We start from the raw sequence: 20,972 nt of genomic DNA, 5'->3' as shown, positions 1-20,972 counted from the left end.
AAAAATATTTCCACGAAAATATGAATTGTTAAGAATGATTAAATGCTTTCTGTGTTTTCAAAGAAATGTCCCACAGTACCAGAAAAAAAAAAAAGAAAAGAAAAGCAGATGAACAGAGAAAGAGCTGTGTTGAGAAACAGAAGACTGATTCGGCTGGATGATGGAAGGTCCTGTGTAAAGGTGTGATGCAGAGCAGAGGGTTTATGATGCCACATAGCTGAAATATTTGTGTCGTGATGATGCCTTGTGAGTGTTCATGACTCAGGATGGAAGGAACCGTGACTGGGCCATTATTTCTTCTTTTTATTTTTTTTTAGGGGGGAATGTTAAAAAAGACAGAAAGGTGGAGCAAGAGGGAAGTTGATGTGGTTTGGAGAATCGTTTGAAAGCGCGCACACACACACACACGCACGCACGAGAGCGCACACACACGCACACACACACGAGAGCGCACATACACACACACGCACACACACACGAGAGCGCACACACGCGCGCACACGCAGCACGACCCACTCGGCTCGTGACCGCACCGCTGAGCGGCTGCGTTTCATCAGCAGCTCGCGGCAGATCACGCAGGTATCAGAGCTCTCAAACCCGACCAGGGATCCATCAAGGTAAATATGGGCGTGTCGGCTATTTGTGTGTGTGTGTGTGTGTGTGTGTGTGTGTGGACTCGGAACCTGTTTTTGTGATAACGTGAGCAACTTCCCTGTACTGAGTCCAGTCTGGGTGCTGTGATGTTCTCTGACAGGTGAGATGTTCATGAGACATAAATCTCCAGCAGCTCAGGTGATCCACATGGGGATTAGTTCGCGTCTCCGTGCTCACGCGCAGACCTGATTATCAGGATTATTATGATGTATGGAAACTATGCTGATCAAATATTTCACCCATTTCAGTTTACATTATATTGTGCTGTCAAGAACTTCCCTCGTCCCTGAGACCAATTATTATTATTATTATTATTATTATTATTATTATTATATGAAATGCTTATTTTATACTCATATCTTCCTGATTGGCTTCAGATGATCATATTAATCTAAGCAACACCATACACTCATACACACCCAAACACTGTGTACTATTCCATCCTGTCATACTGTTTAGTACACTAGTATGCATGTGTGCATGACTGAAGTCTGTTATCATGATTATTATATTTCTTTTTCAAGCACATGCTACATTTATATGCTTTCTAAAAGAAAAGTTAATAGATTTGTAATGTGTGTGTTTTTTTTTTTAAAACATTCATAGCCATTGTATATAAATAAGACTTCATTTTGAGTCTGATTGGTCAGAAGGTCTCATCTCATTATCTGTAGCCGCTTTATCCTGTTCTACAGGGTCGCAGGCAAGCTGGAGCCTATCCCAGCTGACTACGGGCGAAAGGCGGGGTACACCCTGGTCAAGTCGCCAGGTCATCACAGGGCTGACACATAGACACAGACAACCATTCACACTCACATTCACACCTACGCTCAATTTAGAGTCACCAGTTAACCTAACCTGCATGTCTTTGGACTGTGGGGGAAACCGGAGCACCCGGAGGAAACCCACGCGGACAACATGCAAACTCTGCACAGAAAGGCCCTCGCCGGCCACGGGGCTCGAACCCGGACCTTCTTGCTGTGAGGCGACAGCGCTAACCACTACACCACCGTGCCGCCCCTGGTCAGAAGGTGTTGATTAATTTCCTCTAACAGCAGCACTGTTAGTAGTGTAGTGATTCAAACAGGTTTATTTTACTGTTTTTAGTATAAATACACAGGTGATTATAGGAAATCGTGCATACTGATTGGTTGAGGATCAGTATACAGAAGCCTTGTGGAAAGTGTTTTGACTTTTAATATGCATACATGGTATGGGAACCTTGGGGCTAAGAACAGGAATAGACTAACAAGAATTGTTAGCATGGCAAGTAAAATTATTGGAAGAGGCCAGAAACAGCTGGGTCACAGCTATGAGACATAGGTCAAACAAAAAGCCCAACAAATTGTGTCTGACTGTATGCGTCCCCTGTTCAGAGAGTTTATTAAATTGCCCTCAGGAAGACCTTTTAGAGCTGCAACTGCAACCAAAAACATCTACAAAAAATCATTCATACCAACTGTAATAACACTTCTAAACTCAAAATAGGCATAAAACATCCATATTTGTGCACTAGGCTTCTTCTGTATCGTGTCTGTGCAATGTTTATTAATTAATTATGTGGGTTTTTTTTTAACAACTACCTGTGGAGCCAAAGATAAATTTCCACATCTGTGGACCAATAAAGTATACTTGATTTGATTTGAATTTTCTCAATAATCACCTCAAGCGACTCGTCTAAATGGCAACCAATCGCTTCGTCACCGTAAGTGAGGAAGAATTACAAATTCAGAAAGAAAACGTTGTTTCTAAAAGCACTAAAGATGCTACGAAGTTTGGTCTAAAGCTATTCAAAGGTAAGGTGGAATTGGGATTTATTTTATCGATTTCAAAACAAAGTATTTTATGTGAGTCGGCGTAGATAAGTGACACAAGTCTGCGCCGCACCATTATTACATTTACATGCTGCTTTTGAAGTTTGAAAAAAAAAATTTAATACAATCTTTTAAAACTAATCACCTGTGTATTGACACTAAAACAATTATCTGCCTCAGGTTATTATTCACCGATATTCACTTCACCTTTGGCGAATAATTGTTAAATGTTAATTAATGCAGCAACGGGCGGCACGGTGGTGTAGTGGTTAGCGCTGTCGCCTCACAGCAAGAAGGTCCTGGGTTCGAGCCCCGTGGCCGGCGAGGGCCTTTCTGTGCGGAGTTTGCATGTTCTCCCCGTGTCCGCGTGGGTTTCCTCCGGGTGCTCCGGTTTCCCCCACAGTCCAAAGACATGCAGGTTAGGTTAACTGGTGACTCTAAATTGAGCGTAGGTGTGAATGTGAGTGTGAATGGTTGTCTGTGTCTATGTGTCAGCCCTGTGATGACCTGGCGACTTGTCCAGGGTGTACCCCGCCTTTCGCCCGTAGTCAGCTGGGATAGGCTCCAGCTTGCCTGCGACCCTGTAGAACAGGATAAAGTGGCTAGAGATGATGAGATGAGATGAGATAATGCAGCAATGCATATCGTTTCTATAGTAACAGCTCATTCACAGGCACTGCTTATTAATCAAAGCCTAATAATAAACGTATGCTGAGAAATGTATAAATAGCCATCAAGAAGGTGAAGGAGATTTTAATGAGCTTTTTTTTTTTAACATGCATGGAAGGAGTCTCCAGTTTCAGCACTTCTCCATAACATGACTCTTCTAGGGAAGGACTGTTTATCGCTGCTATAACATCAAGAGCTAACTCATCTCAAGGACGTTCCATAAGCATGATGTGACATTCATGAATAAATCTAACACTAAAAGGTGTCATGAAACACTTTGGTACATCATAAAGTGGATTATTTTCTTATAACAGCACATCCTGTTGTGTTTTATTCCTTAGATGTTTAATACACATTGCTGTAAATATTAGGAGACTAAAAAAGGTCCGAGCACAATCACATTTCTGCTAGTTAAGGAAAAGCGATGACAGCTTTAATTGCATTCAGGAAGCAACTGCTGAGCAACCAGGGCCGACTGAAACCCCAAACCCTCCAACCAAACAGTGACGTCGCTGGATGGAGGTGATGAACTACGCAGCCTGTGTGAAGCTTCACCCTGGCATTATGTACAAGACAGGTGTAATTAGACTGTGTGATGGCTGGAGAGAAAACGTTCCAAGTCTGAGAAGCATTCATATGAATCACTGAAGAGAAAGTGATAAACAAAGCAACGCAACGCAACACATTGATGTAATCTATCTCTTGTCAAGGTCAGAAAGAGAGGGATTTGAAATGCCATAGGATAGGACTACAGAGTCGTGATGGAGACAGCGAGCGTGTGCAGGAGAGACGCGAGATGTCAATAGCAGGCATTAATGGCATATTGGTTTGTAGGAGGGAAACACAGGAATCGACATGATTAGAGGTATTGTTAAAAGTCAACGAGGCATCATGCTGATACTCACTATTACATTTGAGCACTCGAGTTATATAATGCTCAGTGAGAACTCATTCTCCTGACACAAGCTTTTCATTCGGCTATAAGTTTACCTTTTTTTTTTAAAATAGCAGTGTGTGTGTGTGTGTTTGAATGCCCTGTGTGTAAAAAATGATGCTCGACTGTTTCAGTCATTACAAGCCATTGTGAGAAGTGTGACTGTGCACCAGTTATCGAAGGGTCCGTTTATTTAAAATATTATTCACTAGTTTGAAAATATGACATGCTCTTAAGTGATGTTATTACACCTCCGTTCCTTTCTGTCGATCAGGGTGTATCCTGGCGTCTTCCGGAGAGCTGAAAAGACCTGCTCTTGCATACCAAGGATCATCAAACGCAAGAGGGGAATCTCAGCTTTGCTAAGCCCTCAAAGAACGTCCATCGTGGAAATTATTCTGAAACGTCTTCCTTCTCAGATTGGATTCTTGCTGTCTTCACACTTTCTCGTGCACGTTGCCGAAATCCACCTGATGGGATAAAATGTTCTGCATCCGACTGCGTTTCACCTGAAGAAAATGTTCTTAACCAGTTGTCAAGTCTACTTAATTTGATGATTTGAAGAAACTATGATTTTAAGGCATGCTGGCGTGGTTTTGAGACTTGACTGAAGGAACATTTCAGCAAGCTACATTAAGAAGCGTGACTTTCCGTTTTCTCAGCCGGATTGCTGAGGTTTGTGTCGTTATCAAGGATACAATCATGGTGATGTCGCAGGGCACCTACACGTTCCTGGCGTGCTTTGCTGGATTCTGGCTGATATGGGCCCTGATCGTTATGGTTTGCTGCTTCTGCAGCTTTGTGCAGCGTAAACTGAAGCGGCGGCGTGAGGAGAGGCTGAGGGAGCAGTGTCTGAGGGCCTTGGAGATGGAGCCTTTGGAGTGTACAGGGGTAGGATATCCTCCGAGAGAACCACCTCAGTTCTGTCCACCAACTCAAATGATGTCTCCGCAGCTGCCAGTCGCTCATACGATTCCTCAAGGGAACTGGACACCACCACCAGGTAGGCGGATATTCGTTTAATGCTTTAAAACTCTCTCAAATGGGGGGCGTCATGGCTCAGGTGGATAAGGCGCCATGGCTCAGGTGGATAAGGCGCCATACCATAAATCCGGGGACCCGGGTTCGATTCTGGCCCGAGGTCATTTCCCGATCCCTCCCCGTCTCTCTCTCCCGCTCATTTCCTGTCTCTACACTGTCCTATCCAATAATAAAGGTGAAAAAAAGCCCAAAAATATCTTTAAAAAAATAAAAAAAAAACTCTCTCAAATGTTCAGCATCAACAGGATGAATATAATGTAGCATAAAATCAGATGATTGGTTGTTGAACAGACTCGGAAGTTGTCCAAGCAGAACAAAATATCGATGTAGGACATTTTCAGTGATGGAACACTGGCTCACTTTGACCGTCCTGCAAAATCATTTGACCTCAAGCTCAAAGAAAGAAAAAAAGAACTTGTAGGATGATTTGAAACCGCAGTCGAACCAGCAGTCAGTGGAAGAATGACAGGACATCGTTGATGTCCTTAGATTGCAGGAGAAGTAATCGAGGCATAGGAAAGAAATAACACCTGCAACCAATTTCAAGAAAATCGGATTGTCAGTCCAATCTTGTGTGATGTAAACTCGCAGTCCAACAGTAAGCTCTGTTATTAAATGTTTGTCTCTCTAACTATTAAATAAGCCTGGCCTGTTTTTGCTCATGTGGGCAGTGCAGCAGAAAATGTCTGCACCTCACACAAGGCAAGCAGACGTAGCCAAATTCTTTCATGCAAAACATGGTAACAGAGAGCAGTGTGGGTGGCGAGTGGGTGGCGAACATCGTACATCGGTGAGCAGGCAGCAGAGAGAGCTGGGCTAATCATGCACTCCTGCAGCCAGCCAGGCTGCCAGATACAGAGGATCCCTGGCCCGAGCTGAACAATGTCCTTTAAAGAAGGTCCAGACAGACACAGGACTGATGGCCGCACATTAAGACAGGAACTGAAGAACAGGACAGCAGGACAAACAATATAAATCAAGCAGAATTCAGCGCTGAACAATGACGAAGTGAAGGTTAAACACAACAGCTTGATGGCCCAGCCCCTGCAGTATTCAGTCAGCGCTACAAAATACAGTTTTATTTGTTGTATACAAGAAAATCTGATGAGATTGAATCACTAATTCATTGATTCAGAGCCCAATTATGGAATTTTAGCAATAGTTAAAAAGATTTCTTGCACACTAACGATGCTTGAAGCAAAATTCCAGGGATACCATGGCCACATAGGTTATGCTTAGGGTCCAATCAACAAGTGGTGTCTTTGATACAGCTTGGTTTGTTTTGCATGCAAATTACTGATCAAGTTCTCACCCAAAAGTTCTGCCTTTGCCCCCATCATGAATCGAGCAATTGTTGATACACACTCACAATCCAAAACACCTGTACACCTGCACATTATCCAGTAAGCCAATCAATCAATCAATCAATCAATCAATCAATCAATCAATCAATCAATCAATCAATCAATCAATCAATCAATCAATCAATCTTCACATCAAACATCAGAACAGGGGAAAAAGTCTGATCTCAGTGACTTCATTGTCAGTGCCAGATGGAATGCTGGTTTGAGTATTTCAGAAACTGCTGATCTTCTGGGATTTGCACACACAACACTCTCTAGAGTTCATACAGAATGATTCGAAAAACAAAAAACATCCAGTTTTGTGGACAGAAATGCCTTGTTGATCAGAGATGGACCAAGCTTCAAGACCAAGGAAGGCCTTGCTGTAACACAAACGACCACTCTTTACAACCATGGTGAGCAGAAAAGCATCTCAGAATGCACAACCTTCATCAGATGAGCTACAAAAGCTAAAGACCACACACACACACACACACACACACACACACACACACACACACACACACACACACACACACACAGAGGGTTCCACTCGTGTCAGCCAAGAACAGGGAAACTGAGGCTACAGTGGGTACAAATGGGTTTGACGTATTGTGTATTCTGAGATGCTTTTCTGCTCAAAACGCTTGTAAAGAGTGATTATTAGCTCATCTGGCCGACAGGTGATGAGTTTATGCCATCATGTGTTGTCCGTCGTCCATCCAGCATCGTCCATATTTCACGAAAATCGCTTCTTCTCTCTCGATTTTTATTCTTTTTGGCAGGAAGGTAAGTCTGCCTGGGGTGCATATATCTTCTACCCCAATTTGCATAATTGCAATTAATAATGAAGATATGGAGTAATTAATCAATCCCTAACGAGCAGTTTCCACACACATTGCTTCTTCCCCTCAATTCCTCACCGATTTTGATTCTTTCTGGCATGAAGATAGGGGTACCTAGGGTGCATATAACTTCTACCCAGATTTGCTTCATTACAATTATTAATGAAGTTATGGACTAATTAAGCCTTAATGAGCAGTTCAACAAAAATCACTTCTTCTCAGTCAATTCCTCACCGTTTTGGATTCTTTCTAGCAAATATTTGTGCTGGACTGGTTGAGCGTAGAACTGCACAAGGTGGCCCACTTTAGATCATTAATTCTGGACTAGACGGGGTCGGAGTGAGCTACGCCATCAATGATGATCTCGTTTGAGTTAACAAGGATTTCCTGTCAGTTTGAACCAGTCTGGCTGTTCTTCTCTGACCTCTCTCATCAACAAGTTTCACTAAACTCTTCAGACTGTTGTGAAAATCTCAGCAGTTTCTTAAAACCGTCTTTCACCAACAAACATGCCACAGTCAAAGTCACTGAGATCACTGAGAATTTCTTCCCCTCCATGTTGTTGTGTAATATGTTGTGAACGTTACCTGAAGATCTGGATGTGGACCTGCGTTGCTCTGCTGCCCCAGGAACGACCAGGTGTACAGGTGTTCCTATTAACGTGGGTGGATATAAGACTACATTCTTTCATTACTAAAATCTGATTTCAATTTAAACCAGTGTCTTTGGTTTTGTGTTTCCATGACAACTTCAAGGGACTCAGAAGCGAGGAGGTGCATTTTGTTACACAGCAGCCTACTCATTCAAAATTTCATCTCTGAGCTTGATCAAGGCCAGATGGTCTGTGGTGCTCAGTGCATCGGCGAAGCAGACGCTTGTGACTCGAGCACATCTGAATTCAACCTGCACAGTATGATTGTGTAGGTAGTGTTTGGAACGTTCAGAGTCTCTGGGAACCATTTTTCAGGCGGAGGAGATAGCATTTAGGATTTTCCAAGAAGATTCAAAACGCATCTCATCTGCTTTGTCCTTGTGGAGACCTTATGCAAGATCGTCCAGTCCTGCTTAATGGTCATGATGATAAGCCAGTGCACGAAGTGTAGCACGGAAGATTCAAACAAACATCGCATTTCAATTAGCCTTTATAAGCCTCGCTTCAGTAAGGGGTTTATCTCTTCTCAGGGCCAAATCTATCTCAGCTTTCATCTATTGGAGTGAAGTGTGACCTTGCAAGGGCAGATAAAGGCTCGACAGCCTATTGGGCTTCAATAAAAATGCCAGGCTCTCATTTCTAGTGCCTAACAAGCTGCTTTCTTATCATTTATACTACAGAAATATTTAATTCTTGAATATGATTGGTCAGAAGGTATTGACAAAATTTCTTTATCCCACAGCATTGTTGAATTCTCAAATCAGAGGACGTTCACAGTTCTGAAACATAACTCACATTTATATTTATATTAATATTAATACGCTCGTTAAAAATACATTATAGTTTCTATAGCAACAGCTCATTCACAGAGACTTGTATAACAGCCACGTCACATTATCTAACGCTAATAATAAACAGATTTATCATAAAATGTCTTCACAAAGAAAGATGTATAAACGTCGACGTGTTGAAGCTTTCTGTGTTAGAAGCCGTTTATGGAACATTTATGGAATAAGTCTCCTTTTTTATTAATCCTTTTGTATTAAACTTCAGCAGAGAGAAAAAAACACAACTGGTGAGGAAACGATATTTTATAGCTGTCACAACATAAGGAACCAATTAATCTCGCAGATGTTCCATAACATACGTAAACGTACCTTTAAATGATTAAAAAGCATGATGTGTCGTAATCATTAGTGAATTGTTGAAAACTTAAAGATGATATGCTGTGAACTTTTTCATTTCGCTGATTATATCTTCATCCAAAAAGCTGATCATGTCACGATTGCAAACTTCAACATTCTAAAAGTTGTGGCCAGAAAAGTGTACACAAGACATCAGACGCTCAGAGGCCCACGGCGGCTCTCACTACTACAGTAAATCTATATCCAAGTACAATTAGATATCTTTAACCCTTACATGTGAAGAGTCTACACTACTGGACCGGTAAATCAAGACTATTTTGAGAAAATGTATAAATTGTATGTGTACTCCATTAAGTGTTATTTTTTTTCCAATCTAACATGGCTAACTGTGGCAGATGTAGCACAGTTCTGGCATTTTTATCTAAAATATTACAAAAAAATCTCAAATGTCAGACTGTAATAAACATTAGCTCTTGTTTTTTTTAATTATGCATACGATTTAAGAGTTGAATTATTAATGAATTGAGCTAAAATGTTTAATTGTATTAGCTGAATAGAAAATTGTGTGCGTGTGTGTAGGATATTACACAGTTGTGCAAAGATGTGTAGTTTCTCTTCGCATGGTGAACATATTCACGAGTGAGTGAGATATTTTTCAACACGAGAAGCTAAGCTTCATATCTTCACACCACTGCGTAATGTTCTTTATATTATATCGACACATCCACAAAAACAAAAAAATAAGCAAGTTAAAGAAAAGAATTTTAATTTTGAACCAGTTCGCCATTTTGACATCGCGCATCCAGTCAGCAGGAAAACACTCTGAGTGACGTCATCGGCGTGAAATATCAGGAAATATTATACATCCAGGACACTTTTTCGATGGAATAAAAACATGTGTTCTATTCCCTTCTAGCGGGTTTCATTCATTTGGTTTGATAGCATGCAATACTGTTAGCATATCGCTTATCCTACATGTATTACGTCACTCTACCCAATGGAGAATGAGCGTTGAATATGGTTTATGATATTGCATGGTTGCCAAGACAACATGACATCACATGTCGGAGATGTAAAACTTCCATGCTAGCGAGCGACTGACAATTTGTAAACAAATATGGCTGCCAGGTTTGCTTCGTCACAAAATACAGAACATTTTGAGAGAATTTTGAAAGAGAAAGATGCGTTGAACTTGCAAAAGGAATGTGTATGTATGTATGTATAATAATAATAATAATAATAATAATAATAATATTGGCTGGCTTTTTTCATGGTGTATCAAATATATTCCATTCAGCTACTCGTCTTCGACTTGCTCAGTATTATGCTCGCTGAATGGAATATATCTGATAGATCTCAAAAATATGTCACTCAGATCCACGATGTATTTCGTATGAAAAATGTGAGTTTTTCAACATGAGAAGATAAACTTCATATCTTCAAGCTAACATGTGATTTTCTTTTTTATTATATTGACACATTCACAAACAAAAAGTCCCCAAATTTATCAAAACAAAATTTATCATTGATTTCCTCACAAGTGACAGATAGAGATTTATGTCACGGTTTTGGTTCTCCATGTACCGGATGGAGCTCGGACGAAAAATAAATACAAGTGGTGGATTTGCCAGTAAAACACTCGTGTCCATATAATATATATATATATATATATATATATATATATATATATATATATATATAATTTTTTTTTACTTGATATGTTTTATTGCAATTTCTGCATGACCAGGTGACAGTTGTGACTAGAGAGTGTTCTGGAAAGAGATTGTCATGACCAGAAGTGGACAAAATACCCAACTTCATTACTGAAGTCAAAGTACAGATCCCGCTGGTCAAATGTTACTCCGATACAAGTGAAAGTTCTCCAGTCAAATTTTTTACTTAAGTTAAAGTACTGAAGTACTTGCTTTTAAAAATACTTAAGTACTAAAAGTATATTTTCTGTCAATGCATTGTTGTATTATTGCTACAACGCTTACAAAACCTAATGCCTCTGAAACAACCGACTGGATTTACTGACTAACTTGTAGAACCTGTAGAGCTGAAGCTCCACCTGACATGCCAGCAAACTCTTTGCAAAATCGAAATCATATTGTGTAGCTAATGTTACTAGAAAAGAAAGATTTCTACATTCTGTTTATTTGGCAAGATTATGCTAAAACATATTTTTGAAAGAACTTCAGATAAGTCAATGTTATTTATGTTAGCGTAACTCTGTCTTTACATGCTAACTAACAGTGTCCAAGTTAACTAGCTGTGTGTTAACGTTAGCCGTGGACAAGGCGACGGCAACTTGGCGGGCAAATTCATAGAAAGTCATTTGACAAACCAGACTGCACAGCTATTGCAACGTTATCGCTAGCTCTAAAGCACAGACAACTTCATTGGAAGCTTTCTCTTGGAATAAAACTTTTACAGATCTCAATATGCTTCCGTAGGTTGGACGGTGAGTTTTTGTAGGCCGTGATGTGGTTCGTTTTCAGCAAACAAAGCAAACATTTAAAACAAAACAAATCTTTAATACTTTCAGAAAACTGAAACATGGTTTTCCAGGTAAAGCCATGAGTGCGTGCATTTTCCAGAAAAACCACCTCCTTCCATTCTGCCATCAACTGATCGTGTTAAATAAAGCTGCTAAGAAATCACTGAACTTGATTTTTATCCAGTCTATGGATGACATGACCCTAGTGATTACTGATCGGCTGTCTCAGTGTCACCTGCGAAAAAAACAATCACGTTTTAGAAAAGAAAAAACATCCACTTTCAAAGCTGCTTCATAGTAATGAGTAACGAGGACCTTGATAGAAATGTAGTGGAGTGAAAAGTACGATATTTGTCTTTCAAATGTAGTGAAGTGAAAGTCACAAGATCCAAAAATATTAATACTCAAGTAAAGTACAGATACGCAAAAAGTGTACTTAAGTTCAGAACTCAAGTGAATGTACTTTGTTACTGTTCACCTCTGGTCATGAGCCGCTATTGTATAAAGGATCTAAATGTTGAAAAATACAGAACAAACTGAAACAAGAAAAATTTTTTTCGCTGATTTTCTATATTATATGCAGCAGTGGGTACAATACTATATTTGTATTTATATATAGGGTATCCACAACACGCTACAGCGCTCAATTAATGACCAGCATAGTGGTACGTGATCCAATATTGTGATACGGTAGAGCAGAAGTAGTAACAGACAACAACAGTTGGGGGTCGCGCCTGGAGGACGCTCTGGACTCTTGCAGTGGTGCTTTTGTGGCTGGGGACTGCAGTTGACTTGCTGACTTTGGGACTGCAGTTGACTTGCTGACTTTGGGACTGCGGTTGACTTGCTGACTTTGGGACTGCGGTTGACTTGCTGACTTTGGGACTGCGGTTGGCTTGCTGACTTTGGGACTGAGGTTGGCTTGCTGACTTTGGGACTGCGGTTGACTCGCTGACTTTGGGACTGCGGTTGGCTCGCTGACTTTGGGACTGCGGTTGACTCGCTGACTTTGGGACTGCGGTTGGCTTGCTGACTTTGGGACTGAGGTTGACTTGCTGACTTTGGGACTGCGGTTGGCTCGCTGACTTTGGGACTGCGGTTGACTCGCTGACTTTGGGACTGCGGTTGACTCGCTGACTTTGGGACTGCGGTTGGCTCGCTGACTTTGGGACTGCGGTTGGCTTGCTGACTTTGGGACTGCGGTTGGCTCGCTGACTTTGGGACTGCGGTTGACTCGCTGACTTTGGGACTGCGGTTGACTCGCTGACTTTGGGACTGCGGTTGACTCGCTGACTTTGGGACTGAGGTTGACTCGCTGACTTTGGGACTGCGGTTGGCTCGCTGACTTTGGGACTGCGGTTGACTCGCTGACTTTGGGACTGCGGTTGACTCGCTGACTTTGGGACTGCGGTTGGCTCGCTGACTTTGGGACTGCGGTTGGCTCGCTGACTTTGGGACTGCGGTTGGCTCGCTGACTTTGGGACTGCGGTTGACTCGCTGACTTTGGGACTGCGGTTGACTCGCTGACTTTGGGACTGCGGTTGACTCGCTGACTTTGGGACTGCGGTTGACTCGCTGACTTTGGGACTGCGGTTGACTCGCTGACTTTGGGACTGCGGTTGACTCGCTGACTTGGGGACTGCGGTTGACTCGCTGACTTGGGGACTGCGGTTGACTCGCTGACTTTGGGACTGCGGTTGGCTGGCTGACTTTGGGACTGCGGTTGACTCGCTGACTTTGGGACTGCGGTTGACTCGCTGACTTTGGGACTGCGGTTGACTCGCTGACTTTGGGACTGCGGTTGACTCGCTGACTTTGGGACTGCGGTTGACTCGCTGACTTCGGGACTGCGGTTGACTCGCTGACTTTGGGACTGCGGTTGACTCGCTGACTTCGGGACTGCGGTTGACTCGCTGACTTTGGGACTGCGGTTGACTCGCTGACTTTGGGACTGCGGTTGACTCGCTGACTTTGGGACTGCGGTTGTCATGAACGGTTTTGCGCTCGGGTTTCCATCGGTGGGGGTTTATAGCATCAACAAAGCTGACTTTGTTAGGACTGTTAATGTTATAGTCATGTTGTCTGTTGTTGCCCGGATGGGGATGGGTTCCCTTTTGAGTCTTGTTCCTCTCAAGGTTTTTTCCTCATGTCGTCTGAGGGAGTTTTTCCTTGCCACCGTTGCCACAGGCTTGCTCGTTGGGGATAGATTAGGGATAAAATTAGCTCATATTTTAAGTAGTTCAAATTCTGTAAAGCTACTTTGTGACAATGTTTATTGTTAAAAGCGCGATACAAATAAACTTGACTTGACTTGACAACACAATGCCTAAATTATATAAACTATTGTATCCGGTGACAAGGAAACCAACTGAATTGTTTTTTAAATAATGAAAAACTCCTTTATTAGTTTGTTATCCTGTTGATTATTTTGTAAAGTCCATTAACCAAGTCTGTTTCTCTGAAATGTCTGTCCCTCAGCTCCCATCCTCCCAGTGGATAACGATGCGTGTGGAAAACCTCCTTGCTACGAGGAGGCCGTTCTGATGGAGGATCCTCCTCCGCCTTACAGCGAGGTTCTTGCTGATCCAAGAGGTGGAACTTACACTAAACCTGTCCTGAGGTCCTCCAGGGAGCATCAGGAGTCCGAGACCAGAAAGATGGCGCCCGTGACTGTGTTTTCCGAGCGTGGCTACTCGTCGCTGATCCGCTTGCCCTCGGCCAGGCGCTGGGACTCACTGGACCACCTGCTGTCCAACGTGGACCTTAACCACTCCAGCATGGCGCTGGAGCCGCACGCCTCGGCCATGGCCACAATGCCCCGCGACGGTCGCATTCACATGGACTTGGGCCTGCGCAGCTTACGGCCTCTGGACCACAGTTATGGACTGCCCACTGCTTTCCCTCTCTTGGGCCGAAGCACGGCAGTGTGAACCTCCATTTGCACCACCGTGTGCCATTTTACGAGGGAAATTGTCAGCCCTTCCTTCCGACAGGGTTATTGATTTGGAGAGAAAAGCTTCTTTGAAGAACTCAAAAGACTTTTCCGCTCAATTTTTTTCTTCTCAAGCCGAAGATTGTATGACAGATGTATTTCTCTAGCTCTCTTTCTTTCTTTTGCTGTGTGGCGTCCCTGCCTGATGCAGAGCCGTAGCTATTATGTGAGCATTGTTGCCATGGTTCCCAGGCCTCTCTTCTTCCCTTTCTTTTTTCCCCCTCATTCTCCACAGCCTTGGACTGATGTAAAATAAGCAGGATTTGAAATTCTGTTTTGTAAACTAGATCTAGCACAGGGCCACAGCATAGCAAAACATTCACAGTCTGTACTGTAGCCATATCATAGCCTGGGAGTTGGTGTGTGTCAGAACAGCGGCTTAGCGTCTGAACGTTCAACTTTAATTTGAATCACGCATCACTCCTTCTGGCTTTTGTTGAGGGGTGGCATCTTTTCAGGGCAGCAATCGGTTCACTGTAATTTGATCAGTGGTGCTCCAAAACGAGGTTTCATTACCACATTGATCGATGATATGCTTTTGTTAAAAAAAAATTAATAATAATCATAATAATAAGCAACTGTCCTGGTGCAGTCTGACTCTCAGACGAGGTTCATCATGCTGCTCAAGTGTACAAAATGTACTGTATAAACTGTGAAAAATGACCTTGCTGCTCTGACAAGGTAAAAGGTAATGAAATACAGAAATCTGCACAAGGTTTTTTTTCTCCCTAACAGAATCTAGTACACACACACACACACACACACACACACACACACACACACACACAGTACTGTGCAAAAGTCCTAGGCATGTGTAAAGAAATGCTGTAGACCAAAAATGGCTTAAAAACGAGACCATTGTAGATGGTGTAGCTCACTCCGGCCCCGTCTAGTCCAGAAGGAACGATCTCAAGCGGGCCACCTTGCGCAATAAATGTTGCACGCTGCATACACTATATACAAGCTATATACAGAAGCGATATCCACCCTAGGAATACCGAACTATTTACCAGAAAGAATCCAAAATGGCGAGGAATTGACCTTTTTGTTGAACTGCTCATTAAGGCTTAATTAGTCCATAACGTCATTAATAATTGTAATGAAGCAAATCTGGGTAGAAGTTATATGCACCCTAGGTCTCCCTACCTTCATGCCAGAAAAAATCAAAATTGGTGAAGAATTGAGGGAGAAGAAGCGATTTGTGTGGAAATTGCTCATTAGAGATTGATTAATTACTCCATTTCTTCATTATTAATTGCAGTTATGCAAATTCGTGTAGAAGTCATATGCACCCCAGGCAGACCTACCTTCCTGCCAAAAAGAATAAAAATTGGTGAAGAATTGAGAGAGAAAAAGCGATTTTCGTGAAATGTGGACGATGCTGGACGAACGACGGCCAACACGATAGTGTAAACTCATCACCTGTCGGCCGGATGAGCTAATAATGAAATGAAATGTTTCAACATTTAAAAAAGACTATAAACAGTAATCAGTAAGCCGTAATAAATCAATATAACAAAGTCAATATTTGGTGTGAGACGACCCAAAAAATAAATAAAAAAAATCTCCGTCTCAGGTCCAGTGAGTGCAGTTTTATGCGGAAATGAGCTGTAGGTTTTACTGAGCGTCTTACAGAACCAGCCGCAGTTCTTCTGGACACTTTGTCACACTCGCTTCTTCATTTTGCACCAAAACCCAGCAGCCTTCATTATGTTTCTTTTTTAATCTGAAAAGTGCTCTCTTATGGAATATGCTGCTCAGACATATTACAAACATTTTTTTCTGATAATGTAGAAATCATAAAATAGAAATCTAACAAAGTTTGAATGAAAGAAAAAAAACACAGGGTGCCTAAGACTTTTGCACAGTACTGGGTATAAATATATAAATGTATAAATATAAAGATAAAACCTTCTTCAGAATAATTATGTGCTCTCCCAGAAGAACAGAACAATTTGACAACCGTCTGGTGTCTTCATTTGCTTGAAATGTCTCTTGCAGCTTTTAATTCATTAGAACATGCGGGTAAAAAGAGAGACAGTCATCATCAGGGTTTTTTTTTCGTCTCTGGGAAAAAAATAACTTTTATACTGGCATTTTTCACGTCCCAGTTTGTTTCACGGACAGATCACATCATGAGTGCACCTCAATTAAATAATGTGAATTAAACTTCATAAGCATTTCCTTTTATACCATACATGCCATTAAGCTTTGTTGACTTGACAGATACAGTGTCTTGCAAAAGTATTCATCCCCCTTGGTGTTTGTCCTGTTTTATTGCATTACAAGCTGGCATTAAAATGGATTTTTGGAGGGTTATCGCCATTTGATTTACACAACACGCCGACCACTTTAAAGGTGAAAATTGTTTTTATATTGTGACACGAACAATAATGAAGATGAAAAAACAGAAATCTGAAGTGTGCATAAGTATTCACCCCCTTTCGTATGAAACCCCTAAATAAGAGCTGGTCCAACCGATTCACTTCATAAGTCACATAATTAGTTGATTAAGATCCACCTGTGTGCAATCAAAGTGTCACATGATCTGTCACATGACATCTGTAGAAATCAACCTGTTCTGGAAGGACCCTGACTCTGCTACACTACTAAGCAAGCAACATGAAAACCAAGGAGCCTCCAAACAGCTCAGAGACAAAGTTGTGGAGAAGTACAGATCAGGGTTGGGTTACAAAAAATATCCCAAACTTTGAATATCCCAGGGAGCACCATTAAATCCATTATAGCAAAATGGAAAGAATATGGCACCACTACAAACCTCACAAGAGAAGGCCCCGCCCACCAAAACTCACAGACCGGGCAAGGAGGGCGTTAATCAGAGATGCAGCAAAGACACCAAAGATAACACTGAAGGAGCTGTAGAGATCCACAGTGGAGATGGGAGTATCTGTCCATAGGACCACTTTAAGCCATACACTCCACAGAGTGGGCGGGGCTTTATGGAAGAGTGGCCAGAAAAAAGCCATTGCTTAAGAAAACACGTTTGGAGTTTGCCCAACAGCATGTGGCAGACTCCCCAAACACATGGAAGAAGATTCTCTGGTCAAATGAGACTAAAATTGATCTTTTTGGTCATCATGTGTGGCGCAAACCCAACACCCTGAGAACACCATCCCTACAGTGAAGCATGGTGGTGGCAGCATCATGCTGTGGGGATGTTTTTCATCTGTAGGAACAAGAAAGCTGGTCAGGACTGAAGGAAAGATGGATTGCACTAAATACAGGGCAATTCTGGAGGAAAACCTGTTTGAATTAGCCAGAGGTTTGAGACTGGGACGAAGGTTCACGTTCCAGCAGGACAATGACCCTAAACATGCTGATAAAGCTGCACTGGAGTGGTTTAAAGGGAAACATTTAAATGTCTTGGAATGGCCGAGTCAAAGCCCAGACCTCAATCCAATTGAGAATCTGTGGCATAACTTGAAGATTGCTGTACACCAACGCAACCCATCTAACTTGAAGGAGTTGGAGCAGTTTTGCCTTGAGGAATGGGCAACAATCCCAGTGGCTAGATGTGCTAAGCTATTAGAGACATACCCCAAGAGACTTGCAGCTGTAATTGCAGCAAAAGGTGGCTCTACAAAGTACTGACTTTGGAATACCTATGCACACTCCAGATTTCTGTTTTTTTTTTTTCATCTTAATTATTGTTTGTCACAATAAAACAACAAAAAATGTTCTTGTGAATGTCTTGGCATATGAATGATGCATTCAAGCATCCGGTCCATGCTTTCAAATGGCATTCGATCAGAATTCAGTAAGATGTTTGATGAGAAACACTTTATCTATTTATTTATTTTTGAAACAGAGTGCTTTAGACACACAATAATTGTTGATGATGGTCTATTGGTTTGTAGGAATGACTGTATTTATTTAGACTCTGAAAGTCACTCTATGGCCAAACTTCTAGAACATACAATACACTCTCTTTATGACCTTTAGTGTGGATCTTCTACCTGGAAATATTTCATGACTTCACAGATTTAAATTATCACTCTAAAAGATGTTTAGGGACTGAAGACACCAAGTGATGAAGTGTTTCAGGTGTTATTTTGTCCCGTTCTTCTGAAGGTGTGTAACAGTACGGAATTGTCACTGTCATATATTTCATCTCCAAATTCTCCACACATTCTCTATTGGGGACAGAGGGAATAGACGGCACCCTCTTCTTCCCTTTGTAATGTGTGCAGAATGTGGTTTTGCATTGTCTTGTTCAAATCTCCCTGGAAAAGACGTCTTGAAGGCAGCAGATGTTGCTCCAAAATCTCAGTGTACTTTTCTGCATTAATGCTCCATCACAGACAGAAGTACAAGTTACCTTTACCAATGGCGCTGACCCAACCCCATACCATGACACACCCTGGCTTTTGGACTTGTTCCTGGTAACAGTCTGGATGGTCCTGTTCATCTTCAGAGCACACGACGTCCATTTCTACCAAAAAAAAGACCTGGAATGCTGATTCGTCTGACCACAATCCATGTCTCCACTGTGTGATGGTCCATCCCAGATGCCTCCAGGCCCAGAGAAGTTGACAGCGCTACTTCTGGACACAGTTAACATCAGGCTTCCTTTTTGCACATTAAAGTTTTAACTGGTGTTTGTGGATGTAACTCCGTCTTGTAGCTTGACAAAGGTTTGCCAAAGTAATCCTGAGCCCATGTGGTTCTGTCAGCTATAGATGAATGACAGTTCTTGATGCAGTGAGGGATCGGAGATCACGGGTGTTCGTATTAGACTTAAGCTCTTGCCCTTTACACACAGAAATTCCTCCAGATTCCTTGAATCTTTTAATGATACTGTATTATGCTCCGCAGAGGGTAAAATATCCAAATCCCTTCCTATCTTTCTTTGAACATTGTTTTTAAGCAATTCAATAATGTTCTCACGCATTTGTTGACAAACTGGAGATCCTCACCCCATCTTTACTTCTCAAAGACTCAGCCTTTCCTGGATACTGATTTTGTCCCAAACCATGTTTACAATCACCTGTTGTCATCACCTGTTTCAAATCACATCATTATTTAATTGTTTTACCTCATTACTCGCCCTAAATTTCCCCGTCTCAACTTTTTTTTGGAATGTGTTGCAGGTCTGAAACGCAGGAATGGACGTATGTTAACAAATGAAATGAGAAAAAACATGAAATATCTTGGATTCATTCTGTCTGCAATGAAATACAAGTCAAAGTAAATTTAGAAAATCACTGCTTTCTGTTTTTTATTTGCACTTTCCAAACCGTCCCAACATTTTCTGATTTGGGGTTGGATGTAGAGAGCGATATTAACCGTTTTCTTATTTCATTGTTCATTCAGAACAAACCGAACTGCTAACGCTGAGATACTAATTCAAGAGTCGTCCTTATCGGATCAAATGAAAGGAAACTACAGAACTACTGTTTTTTTAATTTGTTTTTTAAAGCAAAGAGTCGTCTCACACCAAATATCGACTTTGTTTCATTTATTATGGCTTACTGATTACTGTTTATAGTATTTTTTGAATGTTGAAACATTTCATTTCATTATTTTTTAAGCTGTTTTTGGTCGATAGCATTTCTTTACATGTGCCAAGACTTTTGCACAGGACTGTATATATAGTTTAAACTCTAAGCTCATGTCTAATGACCTTGCGAAATGATAAAAAAGGTCAGACGGGAGTAGATCGGGTACGAGAGCTGACAGATTTGAGCATTTAGAACAACAGAATTGCAACACAGGCGACAAAACCATGACCTCAAGGCCATAGCATCCAGGAACTAATCTTTTGGTTTCACTGAAACTCAAAACTCAACTCTGACTTATTTGATGTTTAATACTTACCTGATCCTATTATATACATAAAATTAACAGTTATTCCATGAATGTACGACGAGATTGAGTGGAATAACTGTTTTATTCTATCCCTATTCACTGGATTTTGAGAAACAGAGCATTTTTATTTTAATTTTTTGCAAATTCGATAAATAAAAACAAAACATCTGACAAAATCATTTCCGCTTAGAATGTAAACAAAGTGGCAAAATGACAGGAGCAATTTGTGAAAAATGCGATAATAATAATAATTATTATTATTATTATTGAAAATTTTAAAAAATACGTTCTTACCATCAAATACTCTCTTTCCATATTTTGTTGCTTTTTTGGTATTTTTGAGGTTTTGTTTCCAAGTAGACGTTTTATTTCATCCTCGGTTGGTTCAGCAACACGCTCCACCATTTTGTTTTTCTCTACTCACGGTATATGATCTGATATCCTAGTAGTAGAGTAGCCAATCAGAGTGCGCGATTGCTCATATCCAGTGAATGTGGATGTTATATCTATATAAACCAAAACCAAGTTCACTTTAGAAGGAAGTGTACCTCACT

The 20,972-nt window shown here is 41.4% G+C and overlaps 1 protein-coding gene across 1 annotated transcript; it reads left to right on the top strand.

Annotated features, from left to right (window-relative positions):
• The first annotated feature begins 425 nt into the window (after positions 1-425).
• On the top strand, positions 426-16,354 carry LOC132895074 (proline-rich protein 7). Its single transcript, XM_060935254.1, has 3 exons — positions 426-617; positions 4,346-5,074; positions 14,076-16,354. The coding sequence occupies exons 2-3, from the start codon at positions 4,774-4,776 to the stop codon at positions 14,525-14,527; spliced, it is 753 nt and encodes a 250-aa protein (XP_060791237.1). The 5' UTR covers positions 426-617; positions 4,346-4,773; the 3' UTR covers positions 14,528-16,354.
• Positions 16,355-20,972: the final 4,618 nt, after the last annotated feature.

Source organism: Neoarius graeffei, chromosome 12 (genome assembly GCF_027579695.1).
Source record: "Neoarius graeffei isolate fNeoGra1 chromosome 12, fNeoGra1.pri, whole genome shotgun sequence".
Lineage (NCBI taxonomy): Eukaryota > Metazoa > Chordata > Actinopteri > Siluriformes > Ariidae > Neoarius > Neoarius graeffei.
Note: the sequence above shows the minus strand (reverse complement) of the source record. Positions and strands in the feature narration are given on the sequence as shown.